At 51.3% G+C, this 21,581-nt stretch overlaps 1 protein-coding gene across 2 annotated transcripts in view; it reads left to right on the top strand.

Moving 5' to 3' along the window:
* Positions 1–21,581, top strand: part of OTOF (otoferlin) — a 106,370-nt gene that overhangs the window by 51,764 nt on the left and 33,025 nt on the right. Inside the window, exons 9-18 of one of the 2 annotated variants that reach the window (XM_075049786.1) lie at positions 4,225–4,245; positions 5,161–5,208; positions 7,430–7,459; positions 12,830–12,903; positions 15,459–15,585; positions 15,784–15,838; positions 17,611–17,742; positions 18,199–18,261; positions 19,131–19,215; positions 20,355–20,514. In XM_075049786.1, coding sequence (XP_074905887.1) covers positions 4,225–4,245; positions 5,161–5,208; positions 7,430–7,459; positions 12,830–12,903; positions 15,459–15,585; positions 15,784–15,838; positions 17,611–17,742; positions 18,199–18,261; positions 19,131–19,215; positions 20,355–20,514 — 795 coding nt within the window. The remainder of the gene's footprint in view (positions 1–4,224; positions 4,246–5,160; positions 5,209–7,429; positions 7,460–12,829; positions 12,904–15,458; positions 15,586–15,783; positions 15,839–17,610; positions 17,743–18,198; positions 18,262–19,130; positions 19,216–20,354; positions 20,515–21,581) is intronic. The other variant, XM_075049787.1, reaches the window with a different exon arrangement.

The raw sequence follows: 21,581 nt of genomic DNA, 5'->3' as shown, positions 1-21,581 counted from the left end.
ACACAGACATCGCCGAGATGGCTCAGCCCCGAGATGACGCAGCTTTGGCAGGTCTGCTAGCAGAGGTAGGGCCCTCTCCAGCCCCAGCAGAGCCAGCATGGTCCAGGGCAGCCCTGCCATCTTCCCATGGAGCAGAGCAGTGCCCCAGCACTGCAAATCTTCATCAAGGATTTTGGGGATTGTGCTCTAGGGCTTCACCTCATGCTGCCAGTACCAGGGGAACCAAGTCCATATGCATCAGCAAAGGGTCCGCACGCTGCATTCGATCCAGCTCCTGCAGAGCCGCGCGGATGTCTCTGCACCAGTTCCCACCATGCAGGTGACCAGTGCTACAGCAGATCAAAGCCCTGCTAAAGCTGAAACCCAGCAGGAATTCCGTGCTGACCAGTTCTGACTGCTCATCCTTTCCCACGTGGGCTGCCTCTGTGTTCCTCATGGGGTTTGGGTGGCCAGGCAAGCTGGCAGCTGGTTGGAGATGAGACAAGGAGAAGGCAGCTGATACCAGTGAGGAGGAGGAAAGCCATTAGCACGCCAGCTGAAAAATCCCCCAGCAAGATGGTCTCACACGTCGAAGTGCACTAAAGCAACATGGTTTGGGGAGAAACAGCTTTAACTGCGGAGACGCCACGCTGGGCTCTGGATCCTACCCCTCAGGAGCAATCTGGTCCCTGTGAATGCAGCTCAGCACACAGGAGCAGCTGAGAAAGCAGGCTGTGTGCTGGGAACACGGGACATGGGACAAAAAAGGGAAAAGCGTCTGGTAATTCATCTTCCCTCCTTCCAGGCAGCCTCGCACAGGGTACAGCACCGACCCAACACAGTTTTTTCCAGCCTAAGCATCTTTTATTCACCCCAAGCAGAAAGGAGGAGGGGAGGAAGGAGGTTGGAGTGTAGGGAACCAGTTCGCTTTCACCCTAATGTGGAGCTTGGCCAGCCAAATAGCCACAGAAAACCAGTCTGGGTCATGCCTGGACCCTGCAGGCGCAGCCAGGAGTGGTGTGGGTGGCAGAGGGAGGATCAGCCCTGTGCAAGGTGGTTGTGTGTTTTCAGACATGCATGGAGTGGTTTGCTGTGTTGGTATGTTCTGAACTTCTTCCTGTACTGAAGCAAATCATCCTGTTTTTAAAAATGCGGACACAATGGAAGAGCCCTCTGTCTCATATCACAGTGGTTTTTTTCCTCTCTCTCTGTAAATGCCCTAGCCTTGGAGACGATGCAGGAGAAGAGCAGCACACCAGGTAAATACCCACACCAGCCCTGCTCAGGCGGTGACCCTGAAATCCTGCCTCTGCAGTGCTGAGACACATTCAAATTCTTGCTCTCCAGAGAGCGCTTCCTTAAATCCAGGCTTAAATGTCAAAACTTGGAGGCCCAGATCTGTCAAGTCTAGACAGGCTAGGAGCCCGCTCGCCCCACGCAGCGTCCATTTGATGAAGCAAGCCCGGACACAGGCAGTAGCACCTTCCCATCTCTTAGGTTGTTAGCATGGTTCCTGGCATGGCTTTGGCTCAATAGATGTCTGGGATAGTTTGTGATAGCACAATGAATGTGATATGATAGACCAGGGACCACCCCCAACAGGTAGCCTGGATGCCATTTGCAGAGGGAAGGGACTTTACCTGCGGGACACAAGCTCTGTCATGGCCAGAGAATGAGCCCCGGTCCATTTATTTACCAATATAGGCGTATCCTTAGATTCCCTCTGTGGCCAGTGAAGAGAGATGGGCACTTCCAGAGGCGGTTCAGGGAGAGCAGGGACCCGCTGGACTGCCAAAATTTGGATGGGATACAGCTGTGTATGTCATGGCTCCTGGCCACCTTGAAACTGAGATCCCAGGAAGTATCACCCGATAGCTGTTGACCTTGAAATATTCATGGGCAGGACAGAGCTCTGCAGCTGAAAGCAATCTGGTCATGGTGAATTATTGATGCTGTCTTTTTTTGTGTGTACCACTGGATCCAAGACATGTCTGACTGGGTTCAATCCTCCGCCTGCCACTAATTATCCCCGTGGGTCATTTGCTCCAAAGCTGGGGTCATTGCCAAGCACTGGAGTTGAACTTGGTGATGAAAACACCCATGACAGGAGTCTGGGAGAGGCAAGGCTCCCTGCTTCTGTCAGGCCTGGGCACCTCGCTGGTCAGCCTGTGCTGGTCAATGGTGCAAACACGTTTGCTTGGTGCTATTGCTGCTCATGGTGGCTTTCCAGAGCTGCTGTGACTATAGGGAGGTAGAAATTACATAGTGCTGTGAGGTGCATTCCAGCACCATCCTGCATGGTCCTAGGAAGCTCAGCAAGGTTCTCGCTATGATCCCAGTCTTCCTAGGTTGTGCCTATAGTCAAAGGAAAGAGGAATCTCCCAAGGGATGTTAACCCACATAGAATCTGACTCAGCCTTCGGATGTATGTCTCTATCCTCAGTTCTAGTGGAAGACCAGTGTGGACAGTTCATAACCTCCATGTCCAAGTAGATAAGGAGGGTCCAAAATTGCTAACTCAAGTGTGGCATTTGGACACACATCTTAGGGGTGTCACACACCAGGCCAGTGCTTCCATCAGCATAACCAGGCAAGTCTGGAGTCCTTTTCATCCTGAGCAAAAAAAAAGTGAAATCTCCCAAAGTCTATCAGTCCCTGTCAAGTTTCCCCCATCCTTTTTGCAACCCCTCCGATGTACCATTAAATTGCTAGAAAAAAATGCATCCCGAGGACTATGAAAAGCAGGAAGAGGGCTAGGAAAAGGTGTTCAAAGCACTGGACTGGGTGCTGCTGTGAGTCCCAAGGCAGAGCGTCCAGCTGCTTGAGATATTTCCTGGAAGCTGTTAGCACCTGTGATCTAGATCAACCCCAAACTGTTCCAGTGTAGGAGATCTTCCAGACCGAGCAGGAGCAATGGCTGATGCTGGCTGTGCCAGGGTGGTGGCGGCTCTTGTGCCTTGTGCCAGAAGTGCAGACCCTGTCACCAGCCCGGTTTTTCCTGGGGACAGTGTGAGCGGAGCACCCTGGGCTGGGTGCACACAGCTGAAGTTACCATCCGTCAGCTGTCTTGGAGCGCCCTGTGGCAGGGAACTGTGGCTTGGACACACCACCACCCCTCCTTGGAAGGGATGTCCCTTGTCAATGTTTCCCTTGCTGCTGGTGGGCTGCTTCAAGAAGCCTGACACTGGTATTCTTTTTTTTTTTTCTCTCTTTCTCTTTGGTGCCTCACTCAGGATTAAGTATAACGATGGATACAAGTCAGTAGCAAGGTATCAATATGTCGTGACTGGTGGGATCTTGGCTTTTGTGGGGGGGTTGCTCACATCTCAGCCCATCCCAGTCACCCCACATCCCACAGATATGTGACTGCCCAGGCGTAAATATGCCCAGGATTTGGGATATACGCTAATGTGGTTTAAGCTCCAAATCTTCCTTAATTCAGATTAATTCCCGAATCTTAAGCCAGGAGAGCAGGGTATGTGGTCCAGACCTGGGTGAAGCCAATGCTTCATGCATCAGCATCACGGCACTTCTCTGCAAGTGCAGGACAGCACACGTGAGTGTTCTGGAGCTGGAGCTGAAGCCTGGAAGGGAGGAAGAGCTGTACAGCAGCATACGAGCCCTGTGCTCCTGGAGCTTTCTCTGGGACCCAGCCACACCTGCAAACCTTCTTCATGACACATTGCAAAAGAGAAGAGGGTCCTGTGGTCCCTCTGCAGCCGTATCCCACATAATATGATGATGATCACCCCATCTGTAGGGCTGGTGGACTCCCAAAGGCGCCATTAGTAAGAATACATCTGTATAAGTAAATTTATCTGGCATGGCTGAGTCCAGGGCAATGATCCCAGCCCCAACACATCCCTCTAAGTCTGTTCTTCATTGCTGCTGCTCAGTATCTGGGGGAGGTGGAGAAGATGCAGGAGAAACCTGCAGAAGGGTGCTGTCCTGCCACTGGCAAGCAGGACCCGGGAGGTTCTGCAAAGAGCTGTGGGACAATGGCTCCTCGGTACCTCGCCACGCAGTGCTGGCCGAGGCCAGAGTGAGAGCTTGCCCACTGGTGCCCATTGCCCTGAATGAACCTTCTTGGCATCAGCCCAGAAGGATCCTCCCAGGGGGTGGTGGCAGCCGTTAGCCCCTTCCCCTGGCCTGGCCGGCTCCCAGGGACTGTGGGAGGGTATGTCTGTTTGGGTGGGTTTGTATCTTCCTCACGTTCATCCTCCTGGCTGTGTCTCTTCCAAACAGCGAAGACCCTGAAGATCCCAGGTACTGGTCGTGGTATCCCTGCTTCACTCAGGCCCTTTGGGCATGCTGTGTGCATGTATGTGACATGCGTGTTGGCGTACCAATCCCTGCATGGCATTTGGACCCAGGGAAAGGTCCTAGCTGCTTCCTGCCCTCCTCTTAATGCAGGGCAGGGCTTTCTTGTATTCACCCCATCTCCTCCTCCCCGAAGAGCAGGGCTTCTTTGTGTTCAGTCTGTTCTCTCCTATGCCCAGCAAGGACATGTTTCCTTCTAGTCAGGGACCTTCCAAAGGAGCTTCAAGGATAGTCTGTCTGCCTAGCTATCCACCCACCCGTTACCCATCCATCCATTCATCCCAATGCAGTTCTCACCATCCACCGATCCGTCCACCTGTCCATCAATCCATCTCAATACAGTCCTATGCATCCATCCATCTTACTGCATTTCTTTCCATCCATCACTGCAATTCTCACCATCCATCTATCCATCCATCCATCCATCCATCCATCCCAGTACAGGTCTGTCTATCTGTCCATTCATGCCAGTGCCATTCCATCCATCCATCCATCCATCCTACTGTGATGCTATCTGTCCATCCATCTATGCATAGCACCAGCCAGCCCAGTGCCATATGATTTATCCATCCACGCTCTTTTTCTGTCAGTTGTTCTATCTTGTTCATGCACTCTCTCTCCTCCCTCCTCATTCCAGCACCACCAGTACTGTCACTCTCTCTGTACCCAGTTCCCTGGATGCCAGTGGGTTAGGAAGTCCTGATGCAGCAAGATCTCCCTCTGGCATGCTTGCGAATTGGGTTTGGTTGATTGCTTGGTGCATGCTGGTGATGGGAGTTTTGAGGGGAGAAGGTGGGCAAGGGTCTTTGCCACTGCAGCAGGATGAATCATGTCTGAATGAATTGCTCTTTGTGATTGCAGAGCTAAGGCTAAGGGGAAAGAGAAAAGACATCTCATGTTACCATTCAGGTACCCTGACTCCCCCATCCCTGACTGTGCCCATGCTCACTTTCCAGCTCCAGCCCCTAGCCCTTCGCAGCAGTGTTACTGCATCCCCCTGAAACGGCTGCAGGGCAGGACCACAAGTTCTTCTGTGCTAGTGAGAATGCTTAAGACCAAGTCGCTTGAAGGCAGAAAATGAGAATTCTCTGGCGGTGCCAGTAATGGGAAATCTGTGCCCTTTTCAGGCACCCAGAGCCCAGACTGTGGCTGTCTGGAGTCAGAGAGGCAACTTTTGCAGTGAGGGTCGGAGTGGAAGGGGCAAGGGGTAAAGGAGGGGAGGGAGAAAGAGTAATCTGGTGTTAGCTGCTCCACCAGGCCCTTGGAGAAGAATCTCTGCATCTCTCATGTAGTGCAATCAGCTTGTTCACCCAGGCACTGATGATCCAAGTGCCCAGGACCAGAAGCACCATGCATTGCTGCATAGGGGAGCCAGGAGGGCAGAGTCGCAGGAGGAGGGAGACGCTCAGAGCAAGAGGGCAGCCACTGCTGTGTTCCTGCATCCCTCATCCAGACCACATGTACACCGGTGAAATGAACAGGGGAAGGATGCAGGCTCAAGCACTGCCCAGTCCCACCCACCCGAAAATATTGCTCCCCATCCCAGCATGGGGGAAGACCGGACAGTCTGGCACTCCCAGGGCCGTTCGGAGGGGCACTGGTGGGGAGGCAGAGTTTCCCAGCCCTGCTGTGGCAGGGAAGGGTCTCGCACCAGTGAGTCGCTCGGGGAGATGCAGATGCTCATCCCTGCAGCGATGCAAAGGGCTTGTGTGTTCAGACCCAGATGAACCAGCCACACTGTGGGGTGAGATGGAGATGAACCATGGCTTTGCAGGGAGCTCAGACCACATCCACGAGCTGCAGGAAAAAGCACGGAGTGATTTAAATCCTCTCCCCGCACTGGGCAAGGGCACTAGGGCAGCTTTTACAATGCAGATGAACCAGCTGAGGTGCTGGCGTCGGTGTTTGCTTGCTCCCGTGGCAAGCTCAGCTGGCAAGGGAATAATTTCTGCTGGTTTGCTCTCCTGTGCAGGGAGAGAGCAGGGCTGCTTGTTTCAGAAGCAGCTCCTGGATGGATTTTCTTGGCCGTTTTCCAGCCCAGACTCTAAGCTGATCCCTGCCCACGCTGGGCTGAACAGGAGGACCCTGCTCTTCCCAGCTCCCACCCACCGCTGGGTCCTGCCCCCTGTCATGTGCTGGAGCTCGGCTTCTGGACTTCACCTCTCTAAAACCCATCCAGCAACACATCAAACGTTTTTTTTTTTTCCTATGTGGTTTTCCAGCAGCTAAGTGCACAGGGAGCTGGAGCTTCATGCTCTGAAACCATCCTCCTGCCCCACGTCCTCAGCACAGACACGGCCAAAGGGTGAAGGAGAGTAACAAGCTGTAATTAAAAAACAACCCTCCTAATTACTTTCTAGAGCTGGTTAATTGCTTTCTCCTCCCTGCTTTGTTGGCGCACAATGGGGGAGATTAGCCAGGGAAGAAAGAGTGACTGGAGGGGGGGAGGACACAAAGAGAGAAATGCGGGAGCCATGAGAGAAGGAAAACAGGTTTAAAAGGCAGAAAGCAGAGCCGGAGCAGGGGTCTGCGAAGTGAACCAGGGAGGTGAGGAGTCGGTCCGGCGCGGTATGGGGGCAGGAGGGCGCAGAGGCAGTCTGGACGGGGATGAGGACCCCCAGCTCCAGCCCATCTCCTCCAGCCGAGCCCTCTCTGGAGGGAGGACACGAATACACCTCTGTGGGAGGTAAGGAGTCCGCTCCCCTCTACCAAAAAGCAGAAGCAGCCTTGTCTCCTGCCCCGGCAGCATCCCCAATCTGTGCACGCACAGACAGCTCTAGCTGCTTTACCGGCCCCATACGCACATCCAGTTAATGCCCGTCACCCCCAGCTCCTGGAGTAGGGAGCTGCGGTTCCCCTGAGCCCCTCTAGCCTAGCAAAGGGTCGTGCAGAGATGTTATCCGCCTAAACTACAGAAGTGGGCAGGACAGGGGTGTTTGGGGTCAGCCCTGCTGAGGAAGGTTGCCCGTGACCGCAGCCTGGGGATGGGGCACTTGGAGCACTTGTGAGGAGCAGGGAAGCTACAAGGGAAGAGCAGCCTCTTCTGATTTTATGGTCTGATTTGAAGCACTTGAAGTGCACTGAAGCTTGTTTGCCTTTTGTTCCCTTGATGCGTGGCCACCGGCTCCAGCAAAGGCAGAGAGAAGACGAAGGAGCACAAGTAGGTTCGCTCTCCCCGCTCCTTCTCCTCCTTGTTTCCAGCTTTCCTAGCTTATGTCGTGGCTGATCCCGTACATGGTGTGCTCTCCCTTTCTCTAAAACTGAGCCTGTCAGCCCTGGAGGAGCTTGGGTCTCTTGGATGTGTGGCCTCAGGCTTCAGAGCCTGCAGGGAATATTTATCTACAGCAAAAGCCAAATGTAAAAGACAGGCTTGGAGCAGGCTCTGGCAGCACTGGAAAGGAACTGTGAGGTCTCAAGAGAAGGCTGGCTCCCATCAGGTTTGGATGGGTCCTGGCTGGGGGGTGAGTTTCCCAGCTTGGGCATGGCTCAGGGCAGGAGAGGGTCTGGGTGCAGGTCATCAGCACAGGGCTGGGCAAATGGGACTTAGCACCAGCTTTACAGCTCCTGTGCCCACAGGTCAGGCTGCCACATCATCCATGTAGACAAGTTTCTTCAGCTCCTGCCTTTCTTTTATCCACAGCTGCTTGCATTGATGCCAGACCGGGCTGTGTCTGAGCTCTCTCCCAACAGCAGCATCCTCCAGCTCTCTGGCTTAGCAGATCTGCTGAAATTTAAACTCGAGTCTCCTCGAGCACAGGCTAATCTCCTGCTGTCCAGGGGATGATCCCTGCAGTCACCGCAGGGCAATTCCCAATCAGTGAGGTCCCTTCTGGCTCGTGTTTATTGCACTGCAGCTGAAGGACCAGTTTAGGGCAGTATCTTACTGAGGGACTCTTCTGATTAATGGTGTAAAGCAAGGAGGCAGAGATGAGGTGGGGAAAGGAGAGAAATGCCTTCAAGCAGTCAGCAGGAAGAGGGCAGACTCAAGAAAAGATGGGAAGAGATCGCCCTGCACCAGGCAGCCTGGCCCTTGCTGGCTCCCCTCCCCAGTTTGGCTGTGTGGGGAAGGGGGAGAGGCAGACTGGGTCTGAGGGTCAGGGTCTGCCCTGGGCTCAAGGGCGGTGTGTGCAGGATGACCCTGTGGGGCTGGCAGTGGGGTCTGTCCCCGGTACAGGCAGGAGAACTGGAAGACAGGGCTGATGGAGGCAGCACCTGCCTGACGGGCATAATTCCTGCAAAGAACTGAGCCTTGGAAACCGTGTTCCCTGCTCCCAGCTCCCCAGTAAAAGGCAATGATTAAAATGTCCTTTTTACCCATGAATAATTAACCAGTAACCTGCAACCGTATCGTTAACTAGAAGCTGGTTAGGAGAAAGCCTGCTTCCACCTCTCTGACCTTGTCTCAAAATCTGTCTGTCCCTCCGTGCTCCCATCCTGGAGACCCACACGGGCAAAACCCTAAAGGACAAAGCCAAGTGCTTCTGGGAGCAGCAAACCAAACAGAGGATGTGTGCTTTGCCATCAACTGAAGAGAATTCATCTGCTCAGTCCTGTATTAGACACAAGAAAATCCAAGGGGAGAACGCTGTGGGAGGCTGGGTGGAGACTCTGGTGTCTAATACAGGTTCAAGCTTGTCCGGAGGCTTGTCCCTGCTTGGGAACAGTCAAGGTGTTCGGTCCTCCACCCCCAAGCTTGCCGGAACCCAGTCTTGACCCTGCTGCCAAATTGGGTTGCAACAGGCCAGCAGCTTGCACTGTTTTGGGGGGGAGCAGGCAGGTGGGCAGCAGCATCCTCTGCAGCATGTCAGTTCTTTAGGAAACCAGGCTAAACCCAGGCTTTGGCAAAGGGCGGGGGGGGCTCTTGGTGCCACCACGCAGACTGTGTCGGCATCTCAGGTTCGCGGGCCCTCATGTAATATTCATGTGGGGACGGTGTCAGCTCTCTGCCAGTGCCGGCTTCCCATCCGCACCCTCGGATGCCTGGCAGGACCCGTGGAGGGGTTGGCACGACCCCTGTTTAATGCTGCAAAGACCCCGCTGTGCCCAGAGAGGAGGCTTGGCCGGGGTCCTCATCCCCGCTCCATCCCAACCGGCACGTGGGGCACGGCTCTGCCCTCGGCGCTGGGATGGCCGCTCCACCCTAGACGTGCCGCTGGGCGCTCTCCGGTCTCGGCTGAGCTCTTCCAGCATCTCCTTCCTCCTGGGGGAAGCCAAGTCCTGGACAGCCAGCGGGTGAAGGTAGTACTCCCACGGGATGGGAAGGAGGGGGGTGTATGGGACGTGTCAGAGCTCACTTGGCTTGGAAAAGGTGACAGATGGGGCTTGGGAAGGGGCTGGGGAACAAGGGTGAGCCGCTGGGCATCTGCCTCCAGAGCATCTGGGGTGGCTCCTTCCTCATCCTTCACTTGCTTCTTCCCTTCTCCTCAGCACGTATCAAGTATGCTGCCAAAATCCTCTTTCTTTTTTCTTTTTTTTTTCTTTTTTCTTCCTTTTTTTTTCTTCTTTTTTTTTTTTTTTCTTTTCTCAGTGATGTTCAAACTCTGTTGTTTCCTAGATATTTGCCTCCCTGGGACTCCAGTCCACTGCAATAATACCAGTAAGGTGAAGGAAGGAGGCAGTACCAGATGTTGTGGGCTGTGAAGAGCAACAGGGAGTTGTGGCCAGGATGCAGGCGTGGGGACAGCACCTGAAGTTTTATGACACTGAGGGATCTTGTGCTCTCTGGACTCAGCTCTCTGAACCAGCCAGAGCTGAGGCTCGTTTAGCGGATGTCCTAGAAGCCATTTCCCATTTCTGGGGCCTCTTCTGCAGTAAAACTACCTTTGGGGACACACGAGAGGCTCCTGCAGCCGATGTCCCCAGCACATTTACTGAGGCTCAGCTGGCAGCGAGGGGTCATCGCTCCGGGAGGGGATGGGGTTGACACCAGCTCCCACGTGCATCGCTCTGGAAGGAACTGGGTTGGGCTGGTGCTGCTGGGACGGGTCTCAGTGCACACTGCTTGGCCCAGGGGCTTAATCCCAGTCTTGTTCCACATGGCCCAAAACCAGCTTGATCGTTTTACTGATAGGGGCATCGGATGCTGTGCTAACCAGGACCCAATGCATCCTCAGTGCCCACGCAAGGACCTTGTTATTTTGGGTCCTGGTAGAGGACCAGCACTGCCAGTGTCTTCCCTGCAGAGTCCTACTGGTTCCATCGCCAGCTGCTCTTCTGCTTTGTTTTATTTCCCAAGGAACCTCGGAAATTCCCAGGACAGATACAGTGATTTTATCATTAACCATCAGTGAGAAAATTGCCTGCATGCCAGCTCTGGGGCTGGTGGGATTTTTTTCCACCCTCCATTTTTAAGAAATTAATTGGAAAGAAGCGAATGTAATGTAACTGACCCTGGAGGTATGTTGTCTTATGGAGGGGCTGTATGTCTGCTGGATTTCCCACAGCTGCTGGAAGGAAACTCAGTGATGGAGAGTGGTCTTGGAGCAGAGTTTCACAGCCTGAGCTCTTATCACAGCATTTGCTCGTAAAAAAATGAGTTTGCAAATAGCTTGAAAGTGTTACTTCCCCCATAGCACCTCAAGGCAGGTGTTCCCTGGCAGGATTACAGATACAGAAATCTAGTCCTCATCTTTCCTCCTATCTGTTGAGAAACTGCCCTTTCACTGAGGATCCTGTGAATTAATCACAGCTATCAGAGACTGCCTTGAGGCCCAAGCATTGCTTTAGTCCCAATTAAACCTCAGCTATAAATAGTTTCCTGTATCTTATGCTGGCCTTCTGCCCCGATTGAATTCCCCCTTACTTGGTGAATACATTATCCTCCTATTCTCCTTAATTTTCTTCTCATTTGCTCCGGTTCTGTCAGCAGCCTGCAAACTTCCAGTTGTTATTTAAGACAACAAATGCATCAGGCTGGCTGCAATGCCAGGACTTCTTTGTTTTGGAAAAAAAAAAAAAAAAAAAAAAGTGCAGCTTCATCCTTTGGGCCCAGCCAGATGTGATCAAAGCTGAGACTGGGGGATCCCACAGTTTCCGTGCTGTTGCCTGGCTTGTGGGCAGCGCATCCCAATCCTGCTGCATCCAGGGCTGGTGCTGAGCCCTGGCTCCCCTGCCCTGCAGCCAGCTTGGAGGTGAGGTCAAGGCTGGAGGTGAGGTCCCCCCTTGCTTCCAAGCTGGCCCAAGAACAGGTCCATCCAAGCTGCAAGGTTTCTGCAAAAAGCAACGCTTTCAGGGAATGGGAATTTTCCAAGCAAAAAAATTCCTCTTCAGCTTTACCACCTTCTGCTTTTGGGACAGTCACAGGCCATTGCCTTCAAGTCTCTCTCCTACTCTTTGGTCTTCAATATCAGAACAGGGTTATCGCATGGTCTGACTTGTACTTCTCGCTGGTTTCAGTTTTACAGACACTGTGGAGGTTCTTTCCTACTGAGGTTTCCAGCTGAATCTTCAGGCTAAAAATCCACATCACATCCAGACTCTGTAACTTTCACTGGGGTAACTCAGAACCTCCCACCTCTTTGCAACAGCAGCACAGACTTACCTCCAAATACAGGGAACAGTCTCCTGAAAATATCTGCAAGGCTTTTATGGTCTTTAGCAATACCTGCCCGTTTGCTAGATCTGCAGTTGAGAGCAATCCAGGTTGCAGTGCAGAAATCCTATCGTTTACTGAATGCTGTATTTGTGTATATTTGCTGTACGTGTATGTAACAAACGCCAAGTAACGTAGGAGTCCAGACTGTCAATGCACTTGTGGTTGCATGGGCTGATTTCTGAGCTGGAGTAACTGTCCCAGCCCCACTGAAGCATTTGGAGCTAGAAGTTCTACTTTTTAAAGTTGTCTTGAAATGATGGCTATTTTTAGAAAGCAACTGACAAGCCATTTGCAAACCATTATTTTGTCAGACAATCCAGCCCAAACTGCCCTCAGTGAATTTGACCCCAGTGTAGATTCAGACCAGGAGCTGAGACTGACCTGGTACTGGTGTTTACCATGCTGGAAGGGGGAAAATCATGTTGCTGCAAAAACTTTAGGATCTGCATAGGTTTGCTGCTGATCTAGCCAAAGAGGTTATTGATTTTTCACAGCAGGGTGCTGGGGGAAGTGGTTGGCTGTTTTCATTTTTAATAAATGGTTTTAGGTAACTGGGGAGCAGTTGCACAAACAGGTCGGGAGAGATGAGAAGTCTGTGCACAGCCGGGGCCAGCAGCAGAGACAGGAGGCACGGGTCTCGGGGAAGAGTTTGTTGGCTGCTAACACTGTGCTCCAGCTTTGTGCTTTATTCCAAGTCAGGGCATTCCCTGAGGCAAAAAAAAGAGACCCAAGACTCAACGGCAGTGCATTTAGCTGCAGTCTCGACTCTGCCCTGTGGCACGTTTGCAGCAGCCCCTGCTTAGTCTTTCAGCTGATATTTCCTCTCTTGCTTTTGAGCTGTGAAAGACTCCTCCTGTTCCCACTCCCAAGTCCCAGAAACAGCATGAAAAATACAGGAATTGATGGGGTTTTTTATTTCTCCATCTCTTCTTCCAGAGCCGGGAAAGGAGTTTTTTCAGCTATGAAGCTTGGCAAGACGCGCCCTCCAAAGGATGACCATCGGAAACAAGGTACGGTGCTCCTGGGAAGAGGTTGTTCCCTGCTCCAGTGCCGCTTTTTGGCTATCCTCCACATCCCAGGAAAGCACCTGAGAGACCCCATGGAATTACACAATCACAGAATGGTTTGGGTGGGAAGAGACCTTTCAAGGTCATCCCCCTGCCATGAGCAGGGACACCTTCCGCTAGTCCAGGTTGCTCAGAGCCCCGTCCAACCTGACCTTGAATGGTTCCAGGGATGGGGCAGCGACCACCTCTCTGGGCAACCTGGGCCAGCGTCTCACCACCCTCAGCGTAAACACTTTCTTCCTTATATCTAGTCTGAATCTGCCCCCTTTCAGTTTAAAACCATTACCCCTTGTCTTATTGCTACAGGCCCTACTAAAATGTCTGTCCCCGAAGTGGGTCATGTCGGGCACAGCCAGTCAGTAACTCGGGGATTAGCCAGGGAGCATTGGGTGCTTGGGAGGAGAGCTGGAGAGAGGGTCTCCGCAGGGGAATGGGAAGTAGGAACCGATGGAGAGAGTCTCCAGCTGAAGGCTTGGCCGGGTATCACCCACCTTGTGATATCCCACCTGTGACAACCCCTGGGAGCCATGTAGGCAGCTTCTGGATTATGTTGAGGGGACGACCTGCAAACGTGATAACGCAAAGCAGGATTTAGCCCTTGCACCTTGCTGGGTGTGCGGTGCAGCAGCAGCACCACGAGAGGAAGGGCTCAGCTGCTGCGGGGCTGCCGGTCCCCGCGGGCTCGGCACCGCAGCGGCGTTGAAATCGGACGCCTTTCTGGAAACGCACAAGAGGGTCAGCGATCGGAAATTTGTTGCTGTTTCCATTCAGAGCAAAGGATTGAGTTTCAACAGCAAAGAAATGAGGGAACGCATGTTTGCGAGCAAGGACAAAGCATTGCTTTGGATAATGTTTCTGGGCAAATCTCCGCTGTTTTTCAGCCAGGTTTGAGGGTAGGAAAAGGGAATTTGGCCTGGGACACCAGTGTGGGTAGAAGCATTCGCAGCCTGTGGGGAGGCATGGCATTGAAACCTGGGTGCCCGCCCTCTCTCCCCAGTGCCTGAGCGTTCATCTCGTGCTTAAAGCTTCACGCAAGACCATGGGGAAAGCATCTGGGATGCAAAGGCAGGAACAGGGTGCGCAGTCAGGCAGTAGAGTGCTGTCACAGACGGGGATTTACCCGCGGTCAGGGAATGGCTGCGACGCAGCTGCTGTATTGCATGGTGTGGTCAGTGCCGCACAGCTGCGGACCTCCTTCTTCCACCTTCCCCAGGCTTTCACACACCTCAGCGGGGCTCTGCTCTCTTTACACCACCCTCCTCTCTCAGCCTCCGTGCTGGCTCAGTTGTGATTCCTACCCTTGGTCTGGCCAGCTGGTGATGGGACGGGCTGGATGTGTCGCACCCTCTGCCTGTTGGCCAAGCCAGCAGCCCTCTTCTGCCATGGTCTGCTTTCCTCCCATAGACTGCTGGTCCTGCTCAGGTCGAAAGACCCACTGAATCACCGAAAACCAAGCTGGGAGGATGCGAGTCTGTCCGCCCACCCGCACGTGGCAGAATCGAACCTGCTTAGGTCCTTGGCGGCTGGCGTGGCTCTGACTCAATCTCAAAAACTCCCAGCTGAGCTGAGGAGCCCCTTTCCCCACCCAGCCTGCAGCAGTGCGTCTTCTCCACCCTGACGGAGACCTTTTCCTAACACCCAGCCTAGATCTCCCTCGCTTCATCAGAAGCCCATCTTATCTCACAAAACCAATCCAGACTATGGTGAAAAACCTGATTTCTGCTCTCCTGGAGCATGCCGATCTCCTGGAGCAAGCTACAAGCTTGCCTAGGTTAGTAGAGAGACAGGGAACCTGTTTCCCAGGAGCAGTGTCTGTGCTGTATGAGTGGATTCATACAGCCATGCCACCAAAGCAAACCAGTGACCCGACAACTCTACTGATGTTTCTGTCCCAACAGAAGAAAAATCATTGCTGCTTTGTGGTCATCTTTCAGCCAGAGCAAAGGCAGGAGGAGCAGGCATGACATGTACAGGGATTGTGCACAGGAGAGGAATATCTCAGCAACTTCTTCCAATAGAGACGCAGACCAGTGGAGTACACAGCTGTGTCTCAGTGCCAGGGGAATCTGGGGTCTTGACTCTCCCTGCAGAAATTTTTATTCTTAGGAAATGACCCCTTTCTCCTGTTTTTTCAGACCTCTCTACCCAAAAACTAGACAGTTGGTTGTCTTTGCAACCGCTCTTCTGGTAGTTAGAGCGGCAACACATGCTCAAATGCTCTTTCACCCCTTGAGGTCTGGTGTGTTTGTCATTTTTGGATTTCTGCCTGCACAAAGCCATACATGGGCATGCTGCCCAGGCAGAATAATGTGTCACAGGAGGCAATACCTCTTTTTTAATCCCTTTTTAGACCAGGTTGATTGTGACCTGACCTGGTGACCATTGTTCTTTGTATTATCAGGTGAGGTTGATAGGACATATTGGTTACCTTTCTCTTCGCCTTTAATTATTCACCGAGTGGAAACAATAAGAGACATTCTTTTGTCTCCTTTATGCAGATGAACCCGCTGTTTTGGAGGCAGAAGACCTGGACCGAAAAGCCATGAGGCAGGGAGGCAGACTGGAGCCAGACACCATCTCCTTGGCCTCCGTCACAGCTGTCACCACCAATGTCTCGAACAAGAGGTGAGGTCCAGATGTGAGCTTGTGCAAACCAGGAGGTGAGGGCACGCTGGCAGACACCCCACAACCGTGTGTTCTCAGGGGTTTTATTCCTCAGATTCAAAGAGGGCAGGAGCTTTGAGGGGTCACCCTGCAAATGCTGTGTCACAGCTTGCAAGTCCATCTGTGGTTTGACTGAGAGTTTCCTCTGCCCCTCCCAAGGTCCAAGCCTGACATCAAAATGGAGCCGAGTGCTGGGAGGCCAATGGACTACCAGGTAGGTGACAATGTTGTGCCCCCAACCTCAGCTCACGGGGGTCACAACTCCAGGGATGAGGGGACCGTTTTGCAGGGCACAAGTTCGTGCTGGGTTTCAATGCGCTGCACTCACAAAGCATGACTTCCCAAGAGCCGGCATTTAAATGGTCGAGCGATAAGCTCGAGATTAAGTAATTGATTGGTTTTGCTCTCCATCATGTGAAGCCCGGAAAGCCCAAATTAATCTGTGATTGAAACAAGCTATCTCCAATACATTTCTCTTACTCCCTGTCATGGTTTAACCCCAGCCAGCAACTAAGCACCAGGCAGCCACTCACTCACTCCCCCCCACTCAGTGGGATGGGGGAGAGAATTGGGAAAAAAAGTAAAACTCATGGGTTGAGGTAAGAACAGTTTAAAAGAACAGAAAGGAAGAAACTAATAATGATAATAATAACAATAATAAAATGACAATAATAATAATAATAAAAGGATTGCAATATACAAAAGAAGTGATGCACAATGCAATCACTTATGACTCACCAACCGATGCCCAGTTAGTTCCTGAGCAGCGATCTGCACCCCAGGCCAATTCCCCCCAGTTTATATACTGGGCATGAGTTCACACAGTATGGAATACCTCTTTGGCCAGTTTGGGTTGGCTGCCCTGGCTGTGTCCCCTCCCAACTCCTTGTGCTCCTCCAGCTTTCTCGCTGTCTGGGCATGAGAAGCTGAAAAATCCTTGACTTAGTCCAAACACTACTTAGCAACAACTGAAAACATCAGTGTGTTATCAACATTCTTCTCATACTGAATCCAAGACATAACACCATACCAACTACTAGAAAGAAAATTAACTCTATCCCAGCTGAAACCAGGACACTCCCCAAGAGCTTTCAGTATGCTGTTTAGTATTCAAGATTGGTGAGCCCTGGCTGGCAGTAGGTTGCTCAGTGGATTTTCTCGGATAGGCTGGTACATGGCTGCTGTTGTCCTGTTCAGTGATGCTCCATTCCTGCCACTTTATCTAGAATTAGAACTACACATTTAGTTTGCCAAAGCTCAGATGATCCATGCTGCTCCCTTTTCTTTTACTAGTTGGTGCCGGCGTGATTCATAAATTGGCTTGTCTTCTCATTTTTGCCAAGTCCCGCTGATTCAGCAGTGATTTAGCTTTATGTCCTCACCTCTCAGCACAGCAATATATATTGGAACAATGCAAATAATGATTGTTGTTAGAGATTTATTACATAACATTTGCAGCATCCACTGCAGACCAAATTGTGAGGCTTACAGGGAATGAATGTGCTTGGTTCAGGAGGGGTGGGGGGGACATAAAGAACATGAAGAGGAGGGGGAAGGTGCAAAACAAATTACAACCAAGAGGCAGAAGGGACACAAGGTCCAGTTATTTGGCCACTGCAAACATGTGGATCGCAAGGTTAGTGTTCATGGAGAATGGCTAATTTCTGGAGTATAACAGGATTTGCAGTGCTAGGCTGATTTATGAACAAAGTACGTGCCTTGCTGACCTCTGTATGTCTGCTTTCCTTTGACAACCGGCTTTTGTGGAAGATCTAAGAATTAAAAGGAAAGGACTTGGATCTTCCAGGCTCCATCCCTGGGAAACCTCAAGACACTGCCTCAGTCCATGGCAGCAGAGGGGACGGGAGGCAGGGATGGATGAGAGGCATCTCTCAAAAACAAGAGATGGGGAGACAGGGATTAAGGCAGCGAGCAGCATCTGATGCTGCTCTCAGGAGGTGAAGGTGCACAAATCCCTCTCCCCAGGTCAGCATCACCATCATCGAGGCCCGGCAGCTTGTTGGGCTCAACATGGACCCCGTGGTCTGCGTGGAAGTTGGAGAGGAAAAGAAATACACATCCATGAAGGAATCGACCAATTGCCCTTACTACAATGAGGTGGGTCTGTCTGCCAGTGATGCTCACAGCTACCTGCTCCTTGGGGTCTATGCTGCCATTAGTCAATTAAATGTAATTTCTTGTCACTTGGGGGTTTTTCTTTTTTTCATCTGTCACCTCTTGTTGGAATAAGATGAAATCTCAAACCACGCAGAAGGAGAAATGAAGCCTTTGCCCTCTGATATTTTGCAAAAATGGTAAAAAGTGCTCTCACTTGATCTGTGCTGAATTATTCTTTTTTCTAAGAAGTTAGTGCTTCCTACTAATTCCCCAGACTGCAGAGGTTGGAAGCGTTGGGGCTTACACAGGTGCATCCCTGCTGTGACATGTGCTGCAGGATGCGCCTCCAGGCAGTCACAGCTTCTCCAGCTGGAGCATGCACCGTAATACTGCCTCTCAGTCCAAAAGGAGCCCACCCCAGCTCTCCTCCCTTCATGACTGCTCTTTGCTTTTCAGTACTTCGTCTTTGATTTCCACGTCCCCCCCGATGTCATGTTCGATAAGATCATCAAGTTGTCTGTAAGTGAGCATGATTGCGTTGTCCTTTTCGTGGGGCTTTGGAAGAAACCAGCCCATTTTGTATATGCACTGGGGATGGATTTAAAGTCCTTGATGTGAGACCCCCCCCTACAGGAGCTGAGATGTTTGGTCCTACAAGCCTCACCTCTTTTGCAGACCCCCAGTCCCCCTCTCTGTTGCTGACCTTCATTGCTGGGTCCACACAGCTCCACTCCTGTATTCACTATCTCTCTCTCTGGCTGATCTCTGGTATTTCAGAGCCAGGTAGAACTAAACCTCTCTTGGGATGTGTTTAGGCTTGGGGAGAGGAAAGACCTTCCCAAGCCTGCCAGAGGATTTCCTGGGGGGGGCACGAGGCTGGCAGAGGTATTGTGGAAATTCAGGACTACAGATGCTGAGAGCAAAGCAGACACTGCAGCCCTCCCCACAGCCATGGAGGAGGGTGGCGAACAAGATTTGGAGATTCACTGACCAAAGCACGCTAATTAGGAGTATCCATATCTATCCCATGCACAGACCAGCTGTACAATTTCTCACACAAAGGGAATTAGACCATAGATTTGGAGCATCCTAAAGGCCCTTCCTTCAGGTAAACGTCCCAGTGGTTGTTCCCATAGTGGCTGGAAAACTGCATCTTGTTTCAAAGATTAATTTCTTTGCATTTTTTTGTATTCAATCCAAGTATATACTTGCTTGCAATACCGCTAAGCGAGAGCTGCCAACCGCACTGTGCCTCTTAGTGTCCTTATACAGACCAAGGAAAACACATAGCTCCTTTTCTGTCTGACACTGAACACCTCTGAAAAGAGCCTTATGGCTCCCAGGACATGAAAAAACAGTCTGACCTGTTTTCCCCCTTCAATTTCCAGGTGATCCACTCAAAAAACCTCTTGCGCAGTGGGACTTTGGTAGGCTCCTTCAAGATGGACGTTGGAACTGTTTATACCCAACCTGGTATGTAAACGTTGTTTACACACAGTCCTATGTGCCTACCTGCACCGTTGAATAAATGTCCTTGCAAGGTAGCCGGGCAGGTGCTAGTTTCCTTGGGTGATGCTTATCTAACTTAATGTTAGTATCCTAGACGTAAGCAAGTCACCTGGGCTACCCTCTGTGGTCAGGAAAGAACACCCTACCTCCAGAGAAGGTTGTATATCCCATCCTGAAATAAGGCGTTACAGCCAGAGGCTGAGATGCCTTCTGGGTGTGCTGGTCTCTATCCACCGACCTGCTGAAGAAGGAAGCCCAAGGCAACTTGCTTAGGCAAGATATCAGCCTTCCAGATAGATGAAGGTCACGGGCTGGATCTTGCCCTCTGTGGCTGGCATTTAAACCAAGAAAGGAAGATATCTGCTGTGCAATGGAAAAGAGAGAGACGTTGATTAGAACTGCTGTTGTGTTGCTCACTGATGATAAACACAGCAGCCATGGCCATTTGAGGGCCCGGTGCTCGCAGCATGCCAGAGCTGAACACACAACACCCCTTCAGAAAAGATACCTCCAAAATCACTGCGTTTTGGTTTTTTTATTTTCCTTGCTCCTATGTCACACCTATTGCAGCATTCTGCCTCTATAAATAAGCCTGAGAGCTAAGATGTAAATGAAGCCTCCAGAGTCTGCACTTGAGGGGTGGTCAGCAGATGATAACGGGGACCTTAAGGGAGCATCTAGTCTGATTCCCTGCTCCACAGAAGGGTGAAGTCTTTCTAACACCATCCAAAAGGCACCTGAGACCTTGAAGACTTAGGATTGTAGAATCATTTAAGTTGGTAAAGATCCTTAAGGTCATCAAGTCCAACCGTTAACCTAACACTATCACGTCCACCACTAAACCATGTCCCTAAGCGCCATATCTACATGTCCTTTAAATACCTCCAGGGATGGTGACTTCCAGTGATGGAGACTCCACCCCCCTTCAGACAGTTTATCCCGTTGCTTCTCAGTCTTCAACATGAGACACATCTTCCTAATGAATTTTTCAGGGGTTTCTGTCTGAATTCCTCACACCTGAAGATGTCTCTTACATTTCCAGTCCTTGCAGCAATTGCTGTGTCTCATTCTGATAAATGATTGCCTTATCCCCTGGCTTCCAGAGCACCAGTTCTACCACAAATGGGCCATCCTTTCTGACCCTGAAGATCTCACCGCTGGGCTGAAAGGTTACCTGAAGTGTGACATCGCCGTGGTAGGGAAAGGGGACAACATCAAGACACCCCACAAAGCCAACGAGACAGAAGAGGACGATATTGAAGGGTAAGGATCTGCAGAGCCAGCATCACACAGACTTTCTTGGGAATGACTGTTCACATCTCTTTACCTTGGATCGTACAATGAGGACAGCGTCCGTACCACATCAGGCTGACAGCCCCTCTAGTACACATACCTACCCTGTGCAATGAGGGACCAATAAGTTGCTTTTCAGAGAGACAACATATGGCAGATATTACTGGTGCAAATCCAGGTCATATCAAGTACAGACCAGTCCTTGCTGTCAGGTCAGACCATCTGCTAGTCGTTGACCTCTCTATACCAATGCTGGCCTGATGTCAACCAACCTCATGTCCCCACTGTTTACATAATGCTGCTGTTGACCCTGGGATGGGATGGGATGAGGTTTCATCACTCACTGCCAGGGTCTGGATCAGGTTCCCAGGCTGCATGGGTAGGCAGGGCTCTCTTACTCCCCAGAGCATCTAAAAGGCCATGGAAGAAAAATCAGGAGAGCTTAAAACTTAGTTCCAGCCTCAAAACATTTCAGGCTGATTAAATATCTCCACATGCAGCCACAGGCTTTCAAGTCCACCTCTCAGTCTCTCATCACATAGTCAGAAACACAGACTAGTAGTAAAATACCAGTGCAGCTTTCTTGACTTGCTGGGGACTAGTTGGCTCAAGGCACCACCTGAACTATTTTGGGTCAGTGTTCCATGCTGCAGTGGTGATATTGTCCCACTTTTTCATGGACAACTCCAGCAATTCCTCTAGAAATTGTTTTGTTCACAGCATCCCCGGTGGCTCTCATTTCTTCCCCCAGAAGAGGAAAGCCAAATATTCCAAGAAAACCAATCTGGTGGAGCTCCCCTTGTGACCTGATAAAGAAAAAAGGCTATTCTAATATCCCATTCATCTGGCTTGCTTTAGATGTCTAAATGAGGCTGAGTTTATTTGTCCCCTAGATTCCACTGACAATAATTATATCCCTTTAGTGGAATGCACTTTGTCCCAGGGGCACCTTAAGGGGCTCCTCTAAGATTTTGCTTACAAAACCACCACTCCCCACCCCAAAACAGGAGGATGGGCAGAAACAGAACAGCACTAAA

The sequence above is a fragment of the Buteo buteo genome, chromosome 17, assembly GCF_964188355.1.
Source record: "Buteo buteo chromosome 17, bButBut1.hap1.1, whole genome shotgun sequence".
Taxonomy (NCBI): Eukaryota; Metazoa; Chordata; class Aves; order Accipitriformes; family Accipitridae; genus Buteo; species Buteo buteo.
This window is presented reverse-complemented; position numbering and strand designations above follow the sequence as displayed.